General features: G+C 42.5%; 1 protein-coding gene across 3 annotated transcripts in view; it reads left to right on the forward strand.

Annotated features, from left to right (window-relative positions):
- The window catches only part of TNS3 (tensin 3), a 190,756-nt gene that overhangs the window by 141,741 nt on the left and 31,276 nt on the right, over nucleotides 1-17,739 (forward strand). For all 3 annotated transcript variants that reach the window (XM_069958542.1, XM_069958543.1, XM_069958545.1), the window contains exons 18-21: nucleotides 3,299-4,495; nucleotides 9,839-10,005; nucleotides 11,033-11,156; nucleotides 11,241-11,321. In XM_069958542.1, the coding sequence (XP_069814643.1) occupies nucleotides 3,299-4,495; nucleotides 9,839-10,005; nucleotides 11,033-11,156; nucleotides 11,241-11,321 (1,569 nt within the window). The remainder of the gene's footprint in view (nucleotides 1-3,298; nucleotides 4,496-9,838; nucleotides 10,006-11,032; nucleotides 11,157-11,240; nucleotides 11,322-17,739) is intronic.

A 17,739-nucleotide genomic window follows, 5' to 3' on the forward strand; every position in this document is an offset into this window, starting at 1 on the left:
GTAACGATTATCGTTCCATGGAAATGAGTGAACGTTTTCAGGTCTTTCGCAATAGTTGTCGTTTGAGATCGTTAATCGTTAACGATTATACAAACGATAATCGTTCGGTGGAATAGGGCCCTATGTCTTGCTTGTAAACAGAATGCGGGTAATTGTTTTCTCATGTTGTGGAGTACAAGTGAAGTTGTTTGCATTTCTTTGTGACAGGTGAACTATCAGCAGAGATGAGACTAGGATAAGATATGGGCCAAGAAAATGAGAATTGAGTTTATTCGGTTGCATAGTCTGGAGTGTCCCAAACTATATTTACAAATTGGCCAGTTGCAGCGTTAGGGGAATATTACACGGCTCAATCTGAAGGAGCAAACGAGCGCCAATCTGTCAACAGTGAGCGGGTCAGAGTAGGGGGCCATGAGGAGCTGCGGGAGGGACTGACTGGACCATTTTTAGATCGTCCAGGGATCCTATAGGAGATAGTACACGAAGTGATTATCGGCTGGAACAGTCGGTAGTCGGCCAAGTACGATGACACTCGCTTTGTGTAATTGTCCCCTTAGTAAATTCTCTTTCAAGGAACAGATTAAAAAAATCTTAAAAGGATTTTGTTGTCAGAAAATAACCTATTGCTTACTTCAAGTTTTTGTGTTAGATAGTTACAGTTTGGGAAGAAAAGATGCAAAATAGCTCTCACATCTCTTTGCTCAAGAGGTGTGAGAGCTATTTTGCAATCCTTTCTTCCCAGAATTCTCAGTGGAGCAGCAATGGTCTGTAAGTCTCCACACGTCTTTATGACGGGCTCTCCTTAAAGGGAACCTGTCACCCCCCGTCCCGGGGTGACAGGCTCCCGACCCCCCGTTAGAGACCCCTATACTTACCTCATCCCGCCGGGTCCCGCTTCTGGATTCGGTCGGGTCCCGGAGATCTCAGCCGCTGCAGCCCGGCGCGCGCGCTGAGAGATGAGTCCAACACCCATAGAGAATGACAGGAGAGTCCAGCGCTCCGTCATTCTCTATGAGCGTTGGACTCATCTGTCAGCGCGCGCGCCGGGCTGCAGCGGCTGAGATCTCCGGGACCCGACCGAATCCAGAAGCGGGACCCGGCGGGATGAGGTAAGTATAGGGGTCTCTTAACGGGGGGTCGGGAGCCTGTCACCCCGGCACGGGGGGTGACAGGTTCCCTTTAAAGGCCCTATTCCACCAACATTATCTGCCAAAGATTTGAAGCCAAACCCAGGAGAGGATTTGAAAAGAGGAGAAATACATTCTTTCCTTTGTGACCTGTTCTCTGATTATAGTCTGTTCCTGGGTTTGGCTTAAAATCTTTGGCAGATAATCTGTTGTCAGATCTGTTGGTGGAATAGGGCCTTAAGGAGAGTCACTACCCCTTTGACCCACATAGTTACAGTTTGTAAGGCTGAAAAAAGACATATGTCATCAAGTGCAGCCTGTTACCTTATACTACTGGTCCAGAGAAAGGCAAATAAACTCCAAGATTTGCCTCATTTAAGGGAGAAAAATTCCTTCCCGACTACGGGCAATCAGGATAAATCCCTGGATTAACAATCATTCTCCCTAATTTAGAATTTAGTAGTATTATAGTAATATTATTACACTACTGAAATGCATTCAGGCTCCTTTTGAATTATTTTTTTTATACAGTTCACCATGGCTGTGCTTACAGTAAAATAAAAAATCTTTTCTGTGCTGGGGTAGATTTTTTTCTCTCTCTAGACATAGAGAATGTCACCTTGCTACATATACAGTCCTGGGTATAAATAGATAATGGGCGAGATCTTTGTACTGCCTCCTGATATCTTTATGCACAGTTATTAGATCACCCCTCAGATGTTTTTTTCTATTTTCTATCCCTCCTTTTCCATTTATTATGACTTTAAACCTTCTTTAGCTCCTCTGTCTTTCTTATACACTGTTGACCAAAACTCTACACTATATTCTATGTGCAGTCTGACGAGTGATTTGTACAATGGTAGAATTATTTCGTTGTCATGCACACCTATGGCCCTTTTGATACACCTCATGATCATACCTACATTGGCAGTAGCTGCCTGACAATGGTCCTTTTCCATGTCAATGTTACATAGTCTTTTCCCATATAGTATGTAATCCCAGCCCATTTTTTTTGTCCTCATATGCATAGCCTTAAGCCCCTATCACACGGGGCGACTGGAGGAGCAAACAAGTAAGTGCTCGTTTGCTTCTCGTTCTCCACTCGCTGCCGCCGTAATTACATGCGGCGGCAGCGAGCGGGTGAGTGCAGGGGGGGGGGGGCGAGGGGAGGCTGCCCGTGTGATCGCTAGATTGTCCGGACAACCTACAGACGATAGCGGCGGTCTGCTGCTGTTGCTCCTATTCCACGGAGTGACAGCAACAGATCGCTGCTTTCACAGTCTTTGTCTTTCGACATGTTAAAAGACAAATGACCCCTTTCTATTACACAGGACGATTATCGGCCAATATCAGCCCAATACGGACGATAATCGTTCCATGTATAGGGCCTTTACATTTATCATTGTTGAACCTTATTTCCCACATCTCAGTTCAACCCTCCAACCTATCCAGATCAATGTGTAACAGTGCACTGTCATCTATTGTAGTAAACACTTTACACAGCTTAATAGCATCTGCCAATGGCACTTTACTGTGCAATCTCTCTACAACTTTATTCATAAATATATTTGTCCAGCATTAGGCATTTTTTAATTTCTTGCTACTGTTATGTCGAAAACAATAAAGAGCTTATACTTACCTGTCCACACTCCCTCAGTGTCCTCCTCTGGTGTCCCCTGCTTTCTGCAGCGCCTCCACTTCCGAGTCGAATGTGTCTCGGTAGTGACAGCCTGCTCAGCCAATCTGTCTTGGAAGTGGAGGCTCAGCAGTCAGCAGAGGACACCAGCGACACCACAGGAGGACATTGAGGGAGTGTAGACAGGTAAGCATAAGCTCTTTATTATCCGTATATAATCTGTATCAATTTTCCATGGCTTCCAGGATCTTCTTGCAGTTGAATAGTTTACCTAATTGTTTACCTCCGGGGAATAAGAATCTTTTATGGTCATGTGGAGGACACTCAGGTACACATCGTGCTACGATACAGTTCTCAGAGCTTTTTTATGAGCATCACATGACCAGAACAGATATTTTGCACCATGGAAGTAAACAATGATGATTCCTTCATATTAAGAAAAAGGGATGTTGATAAAACCAAAGGAAATTAATAAAAAAAAAATACAAAATACAAATCCTTAGCAATGTTTAAAATTGTTTTCTACTTTTTACAGTACCCCACACCCAGGGACCTCTTGATGGAAGTTTATATGCCAAAGTTAGAAAGAAAAGTCTTACAGATGGATCGGTTACAGTTATTGAGCCTGAAGTTCCCATGACAAGCAGTCCTGATCATAGTGATCATACGTTATCTGTTAGTAGTGATTCCGGTCACTCTACTGCTTCAGTTAGAACTGAAAGAACAGAAGAGAAGCTTGGATCAAAAAGCAAGCGAAGTTTGAGTCCAAAAGAAAAGGCAGAGCTGGATCAACTTCTAAGTGGGTTTGGGGTGAACAACCCAACAAGCTCACTGAAGGATATGACCGATGCTCAAAACAAGTATAGTGGGACACGCCATATAGTACCAGCTCAAATTCATGTAAATGGAAACACAAGAATCAAAGAAAGGGAAACCGACATATTAGATGACGAAATGCCAAACCATGATTTACACAGTGTGGACAGCATAGGTACTTTATCATCATCAGAAGGCCAACATTCAAACAACCTTGGCAACTTTAGCTGCCATAAGAGCAGTCAGAATTCCTTGCTCTCTGATGGATTTTGCAGTAACACTGGAGATGAACAAAGCCATAATTTAGTGCCTGACTTGGGTATCAGCATTGACCATATGTATGAAAGATCGTACACCATCCATGAACCAAAGCAAGTTCAACAACCAACAGCACAACCTCCTCCCTATGTGCAGAGCAATTACTCTACTCAAACCTGGGTACGCCAACAGCAAATGGTCAGTTCACAGCAATACAGCTATAGTGCTGATAATGAAAATCGTTTTGGCATGCCTACTTCACTGGACTCTTCCTCCACATCGAATACACCTGAATTAGCGAAGGTCTCGCCGGTATCAAGCAGAGTGTATAATCACAGAGATACAGTGCAAAGAAGTATGTCAAGCGCTGTGCAGGACATAGCTCCTGAAGTTAACAAGCAGTCAGTGTCATCACAACCAACACCAAATGGAGTTAAACTAAACAGTGAAGATACACCATCTTCCCCAACTCTCGATATTGACCAGTCAATTGAGCAGCTTAATAAATTAATATTGGAGTTGGATCCAACTTTTGAGCCAATTCCAACTCGGATGAACTCCAGTACCGGAAATGCTAGCATACTGGCTGCTGATGTGAACAGCAGTGGTCTCCATACTCCTTTAGATGCAGAAAGAAGGCGAAAGCTATTTCAAGAAGGTAAGAAATGGTGTTAAGATGGGTAAGGTATAATCATATAATAAAACAACTTGCAATTTTTCAATTTACTTTTGCATCAGTTCTTTTGCATTTTAAAGTTCCCAGCCTGCAGTCATTGAATTGTAAGCTTCTTTGTTCCAGAGACTGAAGTCTGTCTTGGCCATGTGATGGTTTTTAAAATGCAGGACTTTCATTTTGTATGAGGAGAGATTTTCCTAACCTGGAGGGAACAGCAAAGGTTCCCCATTTAGTGACAACAAGTAGAGAAATTAAACACTTCTAAAATCTAAATAAACAGTAGATGTGATATAAAGCAGGTTTGCAATTTACATTCATTATTTTATTTATTTATTTTTTAGATATCGTGGAAAACACAGGACTTCCTGTGTTTAGACCCGACAGGAAGTCCCGTGTTTTCCAAGTCATCTGCTCTCACAGAGAAGACAGTCATGTGACTGTGACTGACTGACACATTAAGCCGTAACACTCTGTACGGGTCAGACTTCATGTGTTTAGTCTCTTTTTTTTTTGAACGAGCATAAGACTAAAAAAGCTGCCTTCAGGAGCTCTGAAAGACCTGGATACAAGTAAGTATAGCTTTGTTTCACAGCATGATAACATGATGTATATTGGAAACTTGCTTTATTTTACATCTACTGTTGATTTAAATTTTGAAACAACAGCTACACTTTAAAGAACTAAACTTTTAGGGACACAATGAACAAGCTGAACCTGGAATACTTTAGCTAACTGCTAGAATCTTAATTATTAGTTAGTAATTAAATTACATTTATTTTCACTGGGTTATACATATATACATGTATTGTGCAGGAGACTCAGAGGATGAAGGTAAGCCTCATCCTCGGCCCCGTTCCAATGCAGTTAGTCCTTAGCGCCATGGTTCGGAAAGACCGTCAGGAGCACTGGAGCACCATTAGGAGCACAGCCCCACACCCATGTTAAATAACCGGCCCACCACATTAATTATCAGAAAGGGACAGGACCGGCCGGAGGTGCATCTATCGGTGCGCTATAGGGACAAGGTAGTGCTCCTAACTGTGCCCCAATGCTCCTAAAGATCTTACTGAACCGTGGAGTAACTGCACTGGAACAACGCCGAGGATGACGGTAAGAGGCATTCCTTCATCCTCAGCTCCCTATTGCGCCGGAGATGAAATCAGCGGTTAGATTCATCTAACCTGCGGATGGTTCCCCTTTAAAAATTATTCTATTATATAAAATTAAAGTAGTTAGGTGAATGACAGCTGCATAGAACAGTTTACTTTTAGGGTAGCTTCAAATGTACAGTATTGCAGCAGATTTCACACTGCGATCCTGTGTCCTGTCATTTTGTATGGGTCTACATACTTGCAGCGGATTTTTCATCCCCTTAACCCACCGCTGCTCGGTGAATACTTTACCCATCCGCGCTTTGGCCTTCTTCTTTGGCTCCTGGCTCCTGGCTCCTAGACGTCCCGCTCAGCTTATTAGTGGCTGCATCAGGACAGTGCACTGATTGGCTGAGCAAAACGTCAGGGAGCAACGGACCAGGCCGGAGCACGGACGGGCAAGGTTATGAGAGTGGGAGAAACAGGACCTTCTAAGCGTGCCCGGCAAAGACTACTGGGAGCAATGCATGGGAGGAGGAGCAGCAAGCTATACACAGTTGGTAGAAAATTGCATCAGCGGATTGGGACTACTGTAAAACAGCATTAAAGGGGTTATCCAGCGTTTGCTAAAAAAAAACTATTCATTCTTAGCTTGCTATGAACTTAACATACCATTGTATCAGACTGATTCATCGCCATATATACCACTGTTTTGTCCATACAGTCCCCCCTTTCCTCCAGGCTGTAAATCTTGCTTCTTCCTGTCTGGCCATGTCATCACCCATCATCCTCTGCACTTGTTAGTCACGCCCAAGTGCTGGAATTCTTTGCCCACATCGACGGCCCCTCATGCTAATTATTCCGCCCACATTACTGCCTGTCACTTGTACACGCACCCGCAGCTAGAATGGAGGCGTGTCATGCTAGTGTCATGCCCATCTCCCGGTCCACAATCCACTGTTTGACTGGGGGGGAACCGGCGGCAGCAGCACAATCCACGACAGGAGCTGCAGTCGGGGTAGTCACTACCCCCTCGCAACTGAGGTCCGGCAGCCGCCTGCAGGACAGCAGCCTGCACAGCATTTCCTCTCACTTCAAACAGCCTGCCACATATCCTCCTGGAGCCCAAAGAGAAAGAGGAATTGATGGGCGGAGGGATATTCAAGTGCGCATGGGACGCACAGAAGGAAGTACGCATGCCCAGAGCGTACTATGTGATTGGCTGAACTTCTGTGGCTGACTTCAGCCAATCACTGCAGGGGGGGAGGTGCTGAAGCAAGAAGGAGGCGGTGATGAGGATGTCGCCGTGATTACACATGGATTGGACTACAGAGATAACGCGTTGTCTCGAAATGACGGAATAGTGACGTAGCGGTGGTCGACAGTTATAGGAGAACTATAAAAAGAACTAACTTCCGGCGGTGAGTCAATCATACAAAAACGGGGCCAGGCAATGCAAATATGTAAACGATGTATATTACAACCTTATATAACTTTTGGTTAGGCAGTGTAAGGTATATAATTTTGTAAAACTGGACTACCCCTTTAGGAGTGTCAGGGGCAACATAGGTGAGAACCTTCAACTTTTAAGAATTTATTATTTTTTTAAAAGGCTACCCAGAGTTTTCCTTTGTGCTGAGACTTCCTGTTCTGCCTGTGATGACAAGAAGAGAGCTGCTGTAAAGTGAACTGTACAGAATTACAGCGAAAGGTGACACCAGTGGATAAAAAAGACAAAAAAATGCTTAGCCTCCCCTCCTCTGTAGAATGACGTCTGGGCAGCAGCTCAGAATTTACATAGCATGCTTGTAAATCTGTCCAATATAAGGAATAGGGGCTGAAGGTGTTCATTATGTCCATATCCATGGGACTTGCTGTAAAGGATATCACTAAATTTTATTTTTAATTTTTTTTTTAAAAAAAAGAACATCTCAGGCTTATAATAATGTATTAAAAGGGATATCCGGAGAGCAGGAAAGCTCCTACCTTTTCTGCTTTCCATTCGTTCTTTCCTCCATTCATCAATCTATGCAAGTAACTTCCGCAGAGGAGAGTGGGCAGAAGCATGTTGCAGGGGCTTTGTGAGCCTTGTGTGTGACTGAAATCACATCCGCACACAACGTTCAATTGCTTCCCAATGTCGCTGTGACATTGGTAACATCAGGCAGCTATTCATCACTGCCTGCAACATGCTCCCATGCCCCTTGTCCCTGGAAGTTACTTGCACAGATGGGCGGAGAGGGAAGTGGAGTGCTGGAGAGCAGAAAAGGCAGTACTTTTCCTGCTCTGTAGATATCGCCTTTAAAAACAAAATGCAATCAGAAAATGGAAACAACTATAATGCTGTACATTTAACAGCTGCCTCCTGTTATCACCGTAGATAGAACAGAAAGTCACAGCTTAGTTCTAGATATGCTTGTAATTTTCAAGTGCTTTGAAATGTTTATAAGCCCCAAATAATTAGCTTTTTATTTTATTTTTATTTATTTTATTTTATTTATTTATTTATTTTTTTTTGGGGGGGGGGGGAATGGGTGTTAGGGTGGGTAGGCTACCTGTTGCTATAGCACAGTGTAGCAGCCCCTCCACAGTGGGCAGCGATTGGATGATTCAGCTAAATCAACTAGTAGAGTGACCAATGTAAGCACTCCACTCGTTGTGGCGTTGCTGCGGCACTGTGCTGTAGCTTAAGCTTCCTATTACACCAACAGATTATCTGACAGATTTTTTTGAGCCAAAGCCAGGAACAGAATATAGACAGAGAACAGGTAATAAAGGAAATACTGAGATTTCCCCTCTTTTCAAATCCATTCCTGGTTTTGGCTTACAAAAATCTGTCAGATAATCTGTTGGTGTAATAGGGCCCTTATAGTATTTGTATATAATCCCCACTTTACATTCTTAAGTTTTATGACAATTTACAGTCCCTGTCTTTGCTGTAGACTCATCAAAACTTTTGCTATTAAAATCGTTATCTGGCTTCCGCTTCTCTGGGGTTGCATATCTTTCTGTCCTCTGATTGATTGGTCTTATCCTGTCCCAGTCACTGATTGGTAGAGCAGGCAGGTTCTTTGGTTGTGGAAATACACACACCCTGAACTAGGTTAGAAAAGACTAGAAGAGGGTTTGGATCTTCAGCATGGCAGCTGTGGGGAACCTTCAGAGGTAAGTATAGCATGTTTATTAATGTTATACAATCCCCAGCCATAAAACAAATTTAGGTTTTGCTCTGACAAGCCCTATCCACCAAATACGTTGCATAAAATAAGCCCCTAAGAATAAGAAAAATACTGCCCTCTGGAATTATGAAAGCTTGCATCTGTTTGTCCACTAAGGACAACTCTCATACATTTTCGTTCTGCAGTTTAAATTTCAATGGGCCATCTTCCTTTTGATGGACTAAAGAAAATAAACTTGTAAAAATTATGGCAGAACCAGTACATGTGAATACAGCCAGACTGTGCATGCTCTTAGTGTTCCTACCCATATGTTTTTACTTTTCTCTATTGCACTTGTCTATAGATGAGTAAGAATTTATTAATTTTGTTTGTACTGATCTCCACAGACAGATGAAGAATTACTTGTTGTAAGATTTATTGTTCTATTGATTTTCATTATATAGATGTATTTTCAAGATCAATTCACTTAGTGAGCTTGAAGGAATGTTCTTGAGAACCCCTTTTCTTGTCTGTTAAAAGCATTGACTTTCTAAATGAAAAACACTGTTCATTCGCCTTAATGGAACATTTTTGTTGTCTCAAGAGTATCCTTATAGATCTGTTGCCCAGGTTTCAAAATGAGTGGGGGCAGGGAACACTGCCTAGGAATAGTTTGGTGTAGAAGTTCATCTTTACATCTTCTGATACCAGAAAGGTTCAATGCACAAAATGATTTGATGGAGATGATGTACATGGTTAGCAAAACAAATGCTGGTCTACATTAAATCAAAGGAATGGAAAGACCGTACAGCAGAGTCTGCCACAACCTGAATAAGCAGTAGTAAAAACAATCTATGTGAAAGCCATAATTGCATTTACAAACATGGGTGATTCCAAAGGTTGGGCACAGCCTCCGAGGGATGGCAATGCACAGTATACAGTCAATAACATTCTGCGGTCAGGATGTACAGGAAAATGGATGCTTAGTTTTTTTCTTTAGAGGCATTGGGCCAGGAATTGCACATTTGTTTGGAAATTATATACATGGCAAGTTATTATAATATTTGTTCTCACAGGATCACACAACAGCAGTTCACTAACCAGAGCCAGAAAGCTTAGTTTTGGTCAGTATGACAATGATGCCTCAGATCCGCAGTGTGCCAGATATGAATGGAAGAGGTCTCCAGAGCAAGATTCTACACCCAGGTCATTTGCTGCCATGGGACACTCACAGTCCAAAGAGGTATTGTGGATATCTTATCGAGATTATACTACAAGCTTAATTCCGTCCTCACTGGAAAGGTTTTCTCTTCGTGGTTTTGGTGTTTGGTCACGTAATGGACATCTCAGGAAACAATGCACATAAAAGTTAAGCACCACACTGTGACCCCGATGTTGCCATGCAACAGTGCAGATACTTTCCAATAATCCCCTTTGCTTGCAAGTGAAATTAAAACCTAATGGGATAGACCAGAAGAGTTCCAACATAGTCAATGCCCAAAAATGGGTCGTAAACAATGGCAACAGACTATTAAAAGAAAGTAGATTAGTAAGTCTCTATCTTGTAAAAAGCATCAGTTTAGACCTAGTTTTCTTAGTTGTACTACACCTTTAAGCATAAAACATATCAGTAAAGACTTCAAGCGGTGCTCCCTTGGAGTCTTACTGTGCTGTCTTTAGGTCCCCCGCTGAACGATGCTGTCATTGAGATGGACTTGTCTCTGCAGTGACAGCCCCCTCAGCCAGTCTTTAACTGAGAGTGGACAGCCCCGCACCCAGTGATTGGCTGCACAAGTTGACCTGAAGACATCTGAGAAGGATCCTGAGACGTAAAAGGCAGAAATAAATAAAGAAAATTTTAAGGCCAGGGTACCTCTTTAATGAAGTTAAAGCGGCACTATCAGCAGGTTCTGCCGCTATGCAAATGTGGGGATTAAGAGTAGGTTCTTGCCCCTATGCAAATGTGGGGATTAAGAGCATTTGGGGCGTCGCCTGGGTCCGGGAGCACCACTCCATCCCGCCCAGTCCGCCTCATCTGTACCGCCCCTTCCCCTCTAGTCTAGCTCACCCAGCCAGCCTCCTCCTGTCCTGCTCAGCCCGTCCTCTCCCATGCCCTATTACATAGAAATATTATCATGCACAAAATTGTTATATTATTCGAATTTAAGCAGTAATCTTTCCATGTGTATGCAGGGAACGCTCAAACAACTAACAAAATTTTGTTTGTTATTTTGTTTTTAATAATATTGTCCCACTTTTTTTCATTAAAGGAATCATTTTCCAGCTACCAGGGGGATGTTGATGAAGTAGATGGCATTTTCGGTTGTTCAAAAAATGATAGTGAAATTGTTCCACCTACACCCGCTTTCCCTATTTCACCTGAAACCCCTTATGGTGAGCAAATAGTTTCATGAGTGTCTGTGTCCTGAACCTAGTTCCATTATCTTGTACATATATAAACTTGTACATGTTTTTCAGTGCGCACACCTCCAAACTTTACTCAAATGATTGAAGCCGGGCAGTTCTACAGCCCTTCAGAGATGTATACAGCAGGACAAGGTAAGACACATGCGTGAGACTGAGTATAATGCTAAAGATGTACATATGTCAGTTACCATTTATTCTACGAAGATAATGGGGTCTGACTGTCACTGGGATCTTTGAACTACAATTCCTGACACAGTCTATTTAACCCCTTAAGGTCAAAGCCAATTTTCGTTTTTGCGCTTTTGCTTTTTCCATTTTATGTTTAAAAGTCCATAGCGCTTGCATTTTTTCACCTAGAGACTTATATGAGTGCTTTCTTTTTGCGAAACCAATTGTACTTTGCAATTACAGGCATAATTTTTCCATAAAATATGTTGTGAAACCGGAAAAAAAATCAATTGCGCTGTCAAATTGAAAAAAAAATGAATTTGTTTTGATTTTGGGGAGTTTTGCATTTACGCCGTTCGCCCTATGGTAAAACTGACTTGTTATGCATGCTCCTCAAGTCGTTACGATTACTATGATATATAACATGTATAACTTATATTGTATCGGATGGCCTGTAAAAAATTCAAACCATTGTTAACAAATATATGTCACTTAAAATCGCTCCATTCCCAGGCTTATAGCGCTTTTATCCTTTGGTCTATGGGGCTGTGTGAGGTGTCAGTTTTTGCGCCATGATGCGTTCTTTCTACCGGTACCTTGATTGCGCATATACGACTTTTTGATCGCTTTTTATTACATTTTTTCTGGATTTGATGCTTACGCCGTTTACCGTGCGAGATCAGGAATGTGATTAATAGTTCGGGCGATTACGTGTGCGGTGATACTAAATATGTTTATTAATTTATTTATTTATTAATTTATATTTATAAAATGGGAAAAGGGGGGTGATTTGGACTTTTATTAGGGGAGGGGATTTTTTATTAATAAAAACACTTTTTTACTTTTTTTTTTTACATACACTAGCAGCCCCCCTGGGGGGCTTGTATATACATAGCACTGATCTCTCATAGAGATCAATGCTGTGTATATACACAGCAAAGATCCATTAGATCGGTCATAGATTGCTATGGCCTGCTGCAGGCCATAGCAATCTATTGCCGAGCCGGGATCAGCGTCATTCCGAGGCTGAGGCCCGGCACGGGCAGAAGAACGATCGCGGGGGGGAGATCCGTGCCACTAGACACCAGGGATAGTGTGCATAAAGCACTTCAATGCAGCTGTCAGGTTTGACAGCTGCATTGAAGGGCTTAATTAGCCGGCGCGGCAACGGGACCCGCGCCGGCTAATAGAGGCACTGCCCAGCTGCAGATTGCAGCCGGGATCGGTGCCGTTCAGATCGGGGTCCCGGCGGGACCCCGCTCTGAACACCCCCTGCGGCACCATGACGTATCAGATATGTCATGGGTCGCTAAGGGGTTAAAGGGGTAGTGCGGCGGTAAACAATTATTCACAGAATAACACACATTACAAAGTTATACAACTTTGTAATGTATGTTATGTATGTGAATGGCCCCCTTCCCCGTGTCCCACCACCCCCACCCGTGTACCCGGAAGTGTGGTGCGCTATACATACCTGTCACGTGCTGACTCGTCTCCGATCTTCAGTCAGCGATGTCGTCTTCAGCCGAATCCCTCTGTCCGTCCTGAGTGCCGGCGCCCTCTGCCGCGTCATCGGCTGCTCAGCCGCGATTGGCTGAGCCAAACTGTGCTCACCCAATCGCGGCTGAGCATCTGATGACGCTGAAGAGGACGGCCTGCACTCAGGACGCTCGGAGGGATTCGGCCCGGCCGTCCGAAGACTACATCGCTGACTGAAGACCGGAGACGAGTCGGCACGTGACAGGTATGTATAGCGCACCACACTTCCGGGTACACGGGTGGGGGTGGTGGGACACGGGGAAGGTGGCCATTCACAGACATAACATACATTACAAAGTTGTATAACTTTGTAATGTGTGTTATTCTGTGAATAATTCTTTACCGCCGCACTACCCCTTTAAACTTCGTGCTTATGTAAGGCAATCATATCCATATCCAGCTGGTGGCTGGTACACAGCATTTACGGTTTCTGTAGATTGTTTGGGTGGCACTTTTTTGACCACTTCATGTTCAAAGGTTTTTTTTTTTTTTTTGTATTTTATGGAAAGGGGCTGTGGCTTGATATTTATGCATCAGCCCAAATAATTTACTTGGTGTCTTTTTTGGTGCCAACAATACAAGAATAAACAGGGAAAGCCTTTTGTAAATGTACAATGATTTATCAAGAACCATAATGTGGTCTGCATGTCGGACACCCAGCAAGCAATGGTAAATCTGGACTAGTGTGTACAAAAAGAGTATAATGCAGTGCAAACTAGTGTAATGCAGCTATCCATTGAAGCTCCTGGGTGGCAACAAATACATACCATGGGTGAAAGTACATTGTAGATTAAAGACTTTAATATCCTGAGTTTTATTATTTAAAGCCTCCTAGTTCACACCTATATATTTAACAGCTTCTTATCTAGCAATATGTAGTGAGCTGCGCCAGGTTCCTGATCCACATTGTTCTTATTATATGTGAAAAATTCAACTTTTAATTAAAACCAATGTGTACGGGACATGTGGTGTGTGCATCATTCAAGGGGTTATCCAGGCTTAGAAAAACATGGCTGCTTTCTTGCAGAAACAGCACCACTCATGTTCTCTTTTTTGATGTGGTTCTGCAGTGGGGTTCCATTAAAGGGAATGGAGCTGATTTCTAATACCACAGACAACCTGAGGGATAAGGGTGGCACTGTTTTTGCAAGAAAGTAGCTGTGCCTTTTTTTTAAATCCTGGATAACCCCTCTGATCCAGCAATAAATAAATGTGATGGTGTTACCTCCTGTTCATTTTCTGCTTTCAGTGGTAATGCATTTTTTAACCAGTAGTATGCCAGTGCACTCACTGGTTACTACACAGCTTCATTATCTGATGGTTTTCCCTGTTACAGCAGTGCTTTCCGGTACTCCAGCAAAAATCTTTTTGTTTCAATCAACTTGTTTCCTAAAGTCATATAGATTTGCAATTTTACTTCTATTTAAAAATATTGAGTCTTCAAGTACTTCTCATCTGCTATATTTCTTGCAGGAAGTGGTCTTTTATTTTCAGTCTCACACAGTGCTCTTTTCAGAGTAGAAGAGGTTTTTTTTATTGGGATTTGCTACTGCTCTGAACAGTTCCTGTCTCAGACAGGGGCTGCAGCAGAGAGCACTGTATCAGACTGAAAAGAATACACGACTTCCCGCAGGACATACAGCAGCTGATAATTATGGGAAGACTTACAAATTTATGTAACTTTCTGAAACCAGTTGATTTGAAAGAAAGAAATTTTCGCCGGAGTACCCCTTTAATGCCATTTCTGCTCTGGAAAGGTAAATGTAGGAAATCTTTATTCATATTTCTTTGTTATTCTGATCTGGTCTCTATACAAAACACTCTTCCACTTGTTGGAATATGAATGTGGTTGCTTTGTACTCGCAGAAATGCTGTATTGCTTTTCCTATGCACTATATAGCTAACAGACCTTATAAATATATTAGTGTCTTACAAACTAAAGTCGCTCCATTTCCCCCACACATCCTTTTTGTTGCTTTGCTTCCCTGTAGTTGACAAAAGAACAATCTGTAGAGGAAATGTATTGTCAGGCACCACCAAGTGTTTTCCTGGACGTGAACTACTTAAATAATAATGGCACCCTGAGTCGTACGGATTCAGCTCAGGTTCCTGGTTATATTCTAGCTAAAGCATCTGCAGCTATATTTTACAATGCTTCAGGTATTAGCCTGGTAAGAAACCCCCTTATATGTAATGGAAGTGACGGTAGGTAGCCACATTGATTAGCTGTAGGCTTTAATATGCTATGGACAAACTGCATGGTGATCCAACAGTAGGGCATAGTGGTAATAGATTAGATGTGAAGGTTATCTTCTCAGGGTGTGTACAACATGCACACTTTAATGCATATAGTGTATATTAATAATTGTGTATGATACACTGTTTACTATGTACTACAAACCTAAATGCAGCTATATACAATAGGCATTGTGAAATTACAGACATTGGAAAACCACACTCAAGAAATAATGCTATATTTTCTGTCCATCCACAATAATGTTCCCTCTGTGCTTAGCAGAACACAAGCCATGCCTAGACATTCTTTTGGGTTGCATTGCTATAATTTTATGAATTTAGATGAAGGATGTGGCCTTTGCCCTGCAGCACAGTCAGCCCATTGGTAGATGTGGAATGGGAGCATGAGAAACAACGTGCTGTGTGTATCTGAGCTGGTTAGGGAGCAGGACTCTGAGATGAGAAAAAAAAAGCTCAAAGGCGGAGTTCTGCTAGACTGAATGTAGGGGAAATCTCTGGCTGGCAGTGTCAGCACACAGCAGCTCTAGACAATTGCTGGATTCTTTTCCGGCCGCCTGGCGTAAACTCCTCTGCTGGGTTTAGCAGTGACTTTATTAGAGAGAGGCTGGTGCTGCCCTTACCCTTCTAATAGCTGATTAGATGAATATCCTTTGCTAGAATGTTTGTTCCCAGACGGTCAGTGGGAGGAGGTGCAAGAAACTTCATTGTGAAGTGGAAGAGATTATCAGCAGGAGCTGCCTCTGCCCTAACAGCCGCTTATTGATCTATACTGTATAGTCCTGTGACTTTTATTGTTAAGGCAAAGTAACGAATTTGCTGCTTTCCCCTCATTTGCTGAGCTGCATATGGAATGTCTGCTTCATTTGGTAGGTTTGTGTCCTTGCACTTCCTTCAAGCTGTCTCTTGGATTGATGACATTCCTGCAGAATGGGTGATGGATGTGTAAGTCTGTGCGTTTGGCGTTGTTTCTTTGCCTTGTTATGATGGATTGAAATGTCTGTCGATTATGAAATATTATCTGTACTTCTGCTGTATGACATTTACACAGTTCTTTTAGAGCATTTAATTTGTTTGTTGAAGCTCTTATATGCATACGAGTGTCTTTATTGTTGGATGTAGACTGTGCGGCTAAATTCCATGGCTGCTAGTGATAGTCTAGTTTGGCGTTATATGGTAAACATTGTATCTTTTACATCATGTTATAATGTGGCATATAGCTGTTAACTTTTCAACAGTGTTTTTTTATTTGAAGAATACTCAAATATTTTCTAGTCGAACCATTGCAATGTGCAATAATGTATTGTAACAAATAGCTAGAGAGCTGAAGGGCACTGTCCTGAACAGCTGTTACAAAGAGGCTTTATTTGTCATGGGGAGGGCCATAAGTCAAGTCATTCTATCACCCAGGCGACTGTAGGAGATGCCCCAACAGCTGACAGCATTCCAGAAAGGAGTAGGCCCTGCTAAAGTCAACTGGCTTTTCTTTTAATTGTTTCGATTAGTTACTTGGTGGAGTCTAGTGTTTAAGTAACACATATAATGCTTAACATCTTTAGATAAAAGTGCAATATTTTATATCCACTGCTTGCAAACTAAAATATAGAGAAGTTTAAGGGTGGATTCACACATACTGGTATCGCAGAGAATTTCACGTTGCGAGTTTTGCGGTAAAATCGGCTGCCATACTGCTATCTATTAAGGTCTATGTCACTCCATTCTCCACTGCAAGAATGTATTGTGACATAGACTTGTAGAAATTTACTACTTGGCTCCCGACACCAAACTTACCTGTCTGCGTTCCATTGGCGCACTTCTGCATGGTTCTTGGTTCCCTGCTCAGTGACAACTCGCTCAGCTAATCACTGGCAGTGCAGTGATTGGCTGAATGGGCTGTAAGTATGCAGGGAACCAAGAAGCTTGTGGCAGCGCGCCTGTGGAACACGAATAGGTAAGCATGGTGTCGGCTAAGCTAAGTTGTAAAATTTCTACTATTTAAATTAAATCTGCTCTGGGAATGGAGTGTTGCAGTGCATTTCATTACAAGAAATCTGCTCTAAATGGAGTATGTGTATCCACCCTAAGGGTGGGTTCACACGTAACAGAATTGTAGCGGAACTCTGCAAGTTTGAGGCAAAATTTCATCCTGCTGTGAGTATGTAAACAACATCATACTTTACCGGTCCGCGCTCTGGCCTGCTTACTGGCATCCTGGCGTCCCACTCAGCCAATCAGTGCATTGTCCTGCCGTAGGCACTGATTGGCTGAGAGGGACATCAGGGAGCCCAGAGCCACAAAAGCAGGCCAGAGACAGGTAAAGTATTCACCAGGGAGGCAGGTTAAGGGAGACAGTGTTTACATACTTGCAGCAGGATGAAAATTCTGCTGCGAGTATGAAAACCTATTCAAACTGATAGTAGTGGGAATTGCCGCGGATTTCGCTGCGAATTTGCAGTTTAAAATCCGCTGCAATTCTGTTATGTGTGAACCCATCCTAAAGGGGTATTTGTTGTTTTTTGTTTAGTTTTTTTTGTGTAATCTAATTTATTTTTATAATATGTCTGTATTACAATTGCGTTATTTTGTAAAC

The sequence above is a fragment of the Dendropsophus ebraccatus genome, chromosome 2 (genome assembly GCF_027789765.1).
Source record: "Dendropsophus ebraccatus isolate aDenEbr1 chromosome 2, aDenEbr1.pat, whole genome shotgun sequence".
Lineage (NCBI taxonomy): Eukaryota > Metazoa > Chordata > Amphibia > Anura > Hylidae > Dendropsophus > Dendropsophus ebraccatus.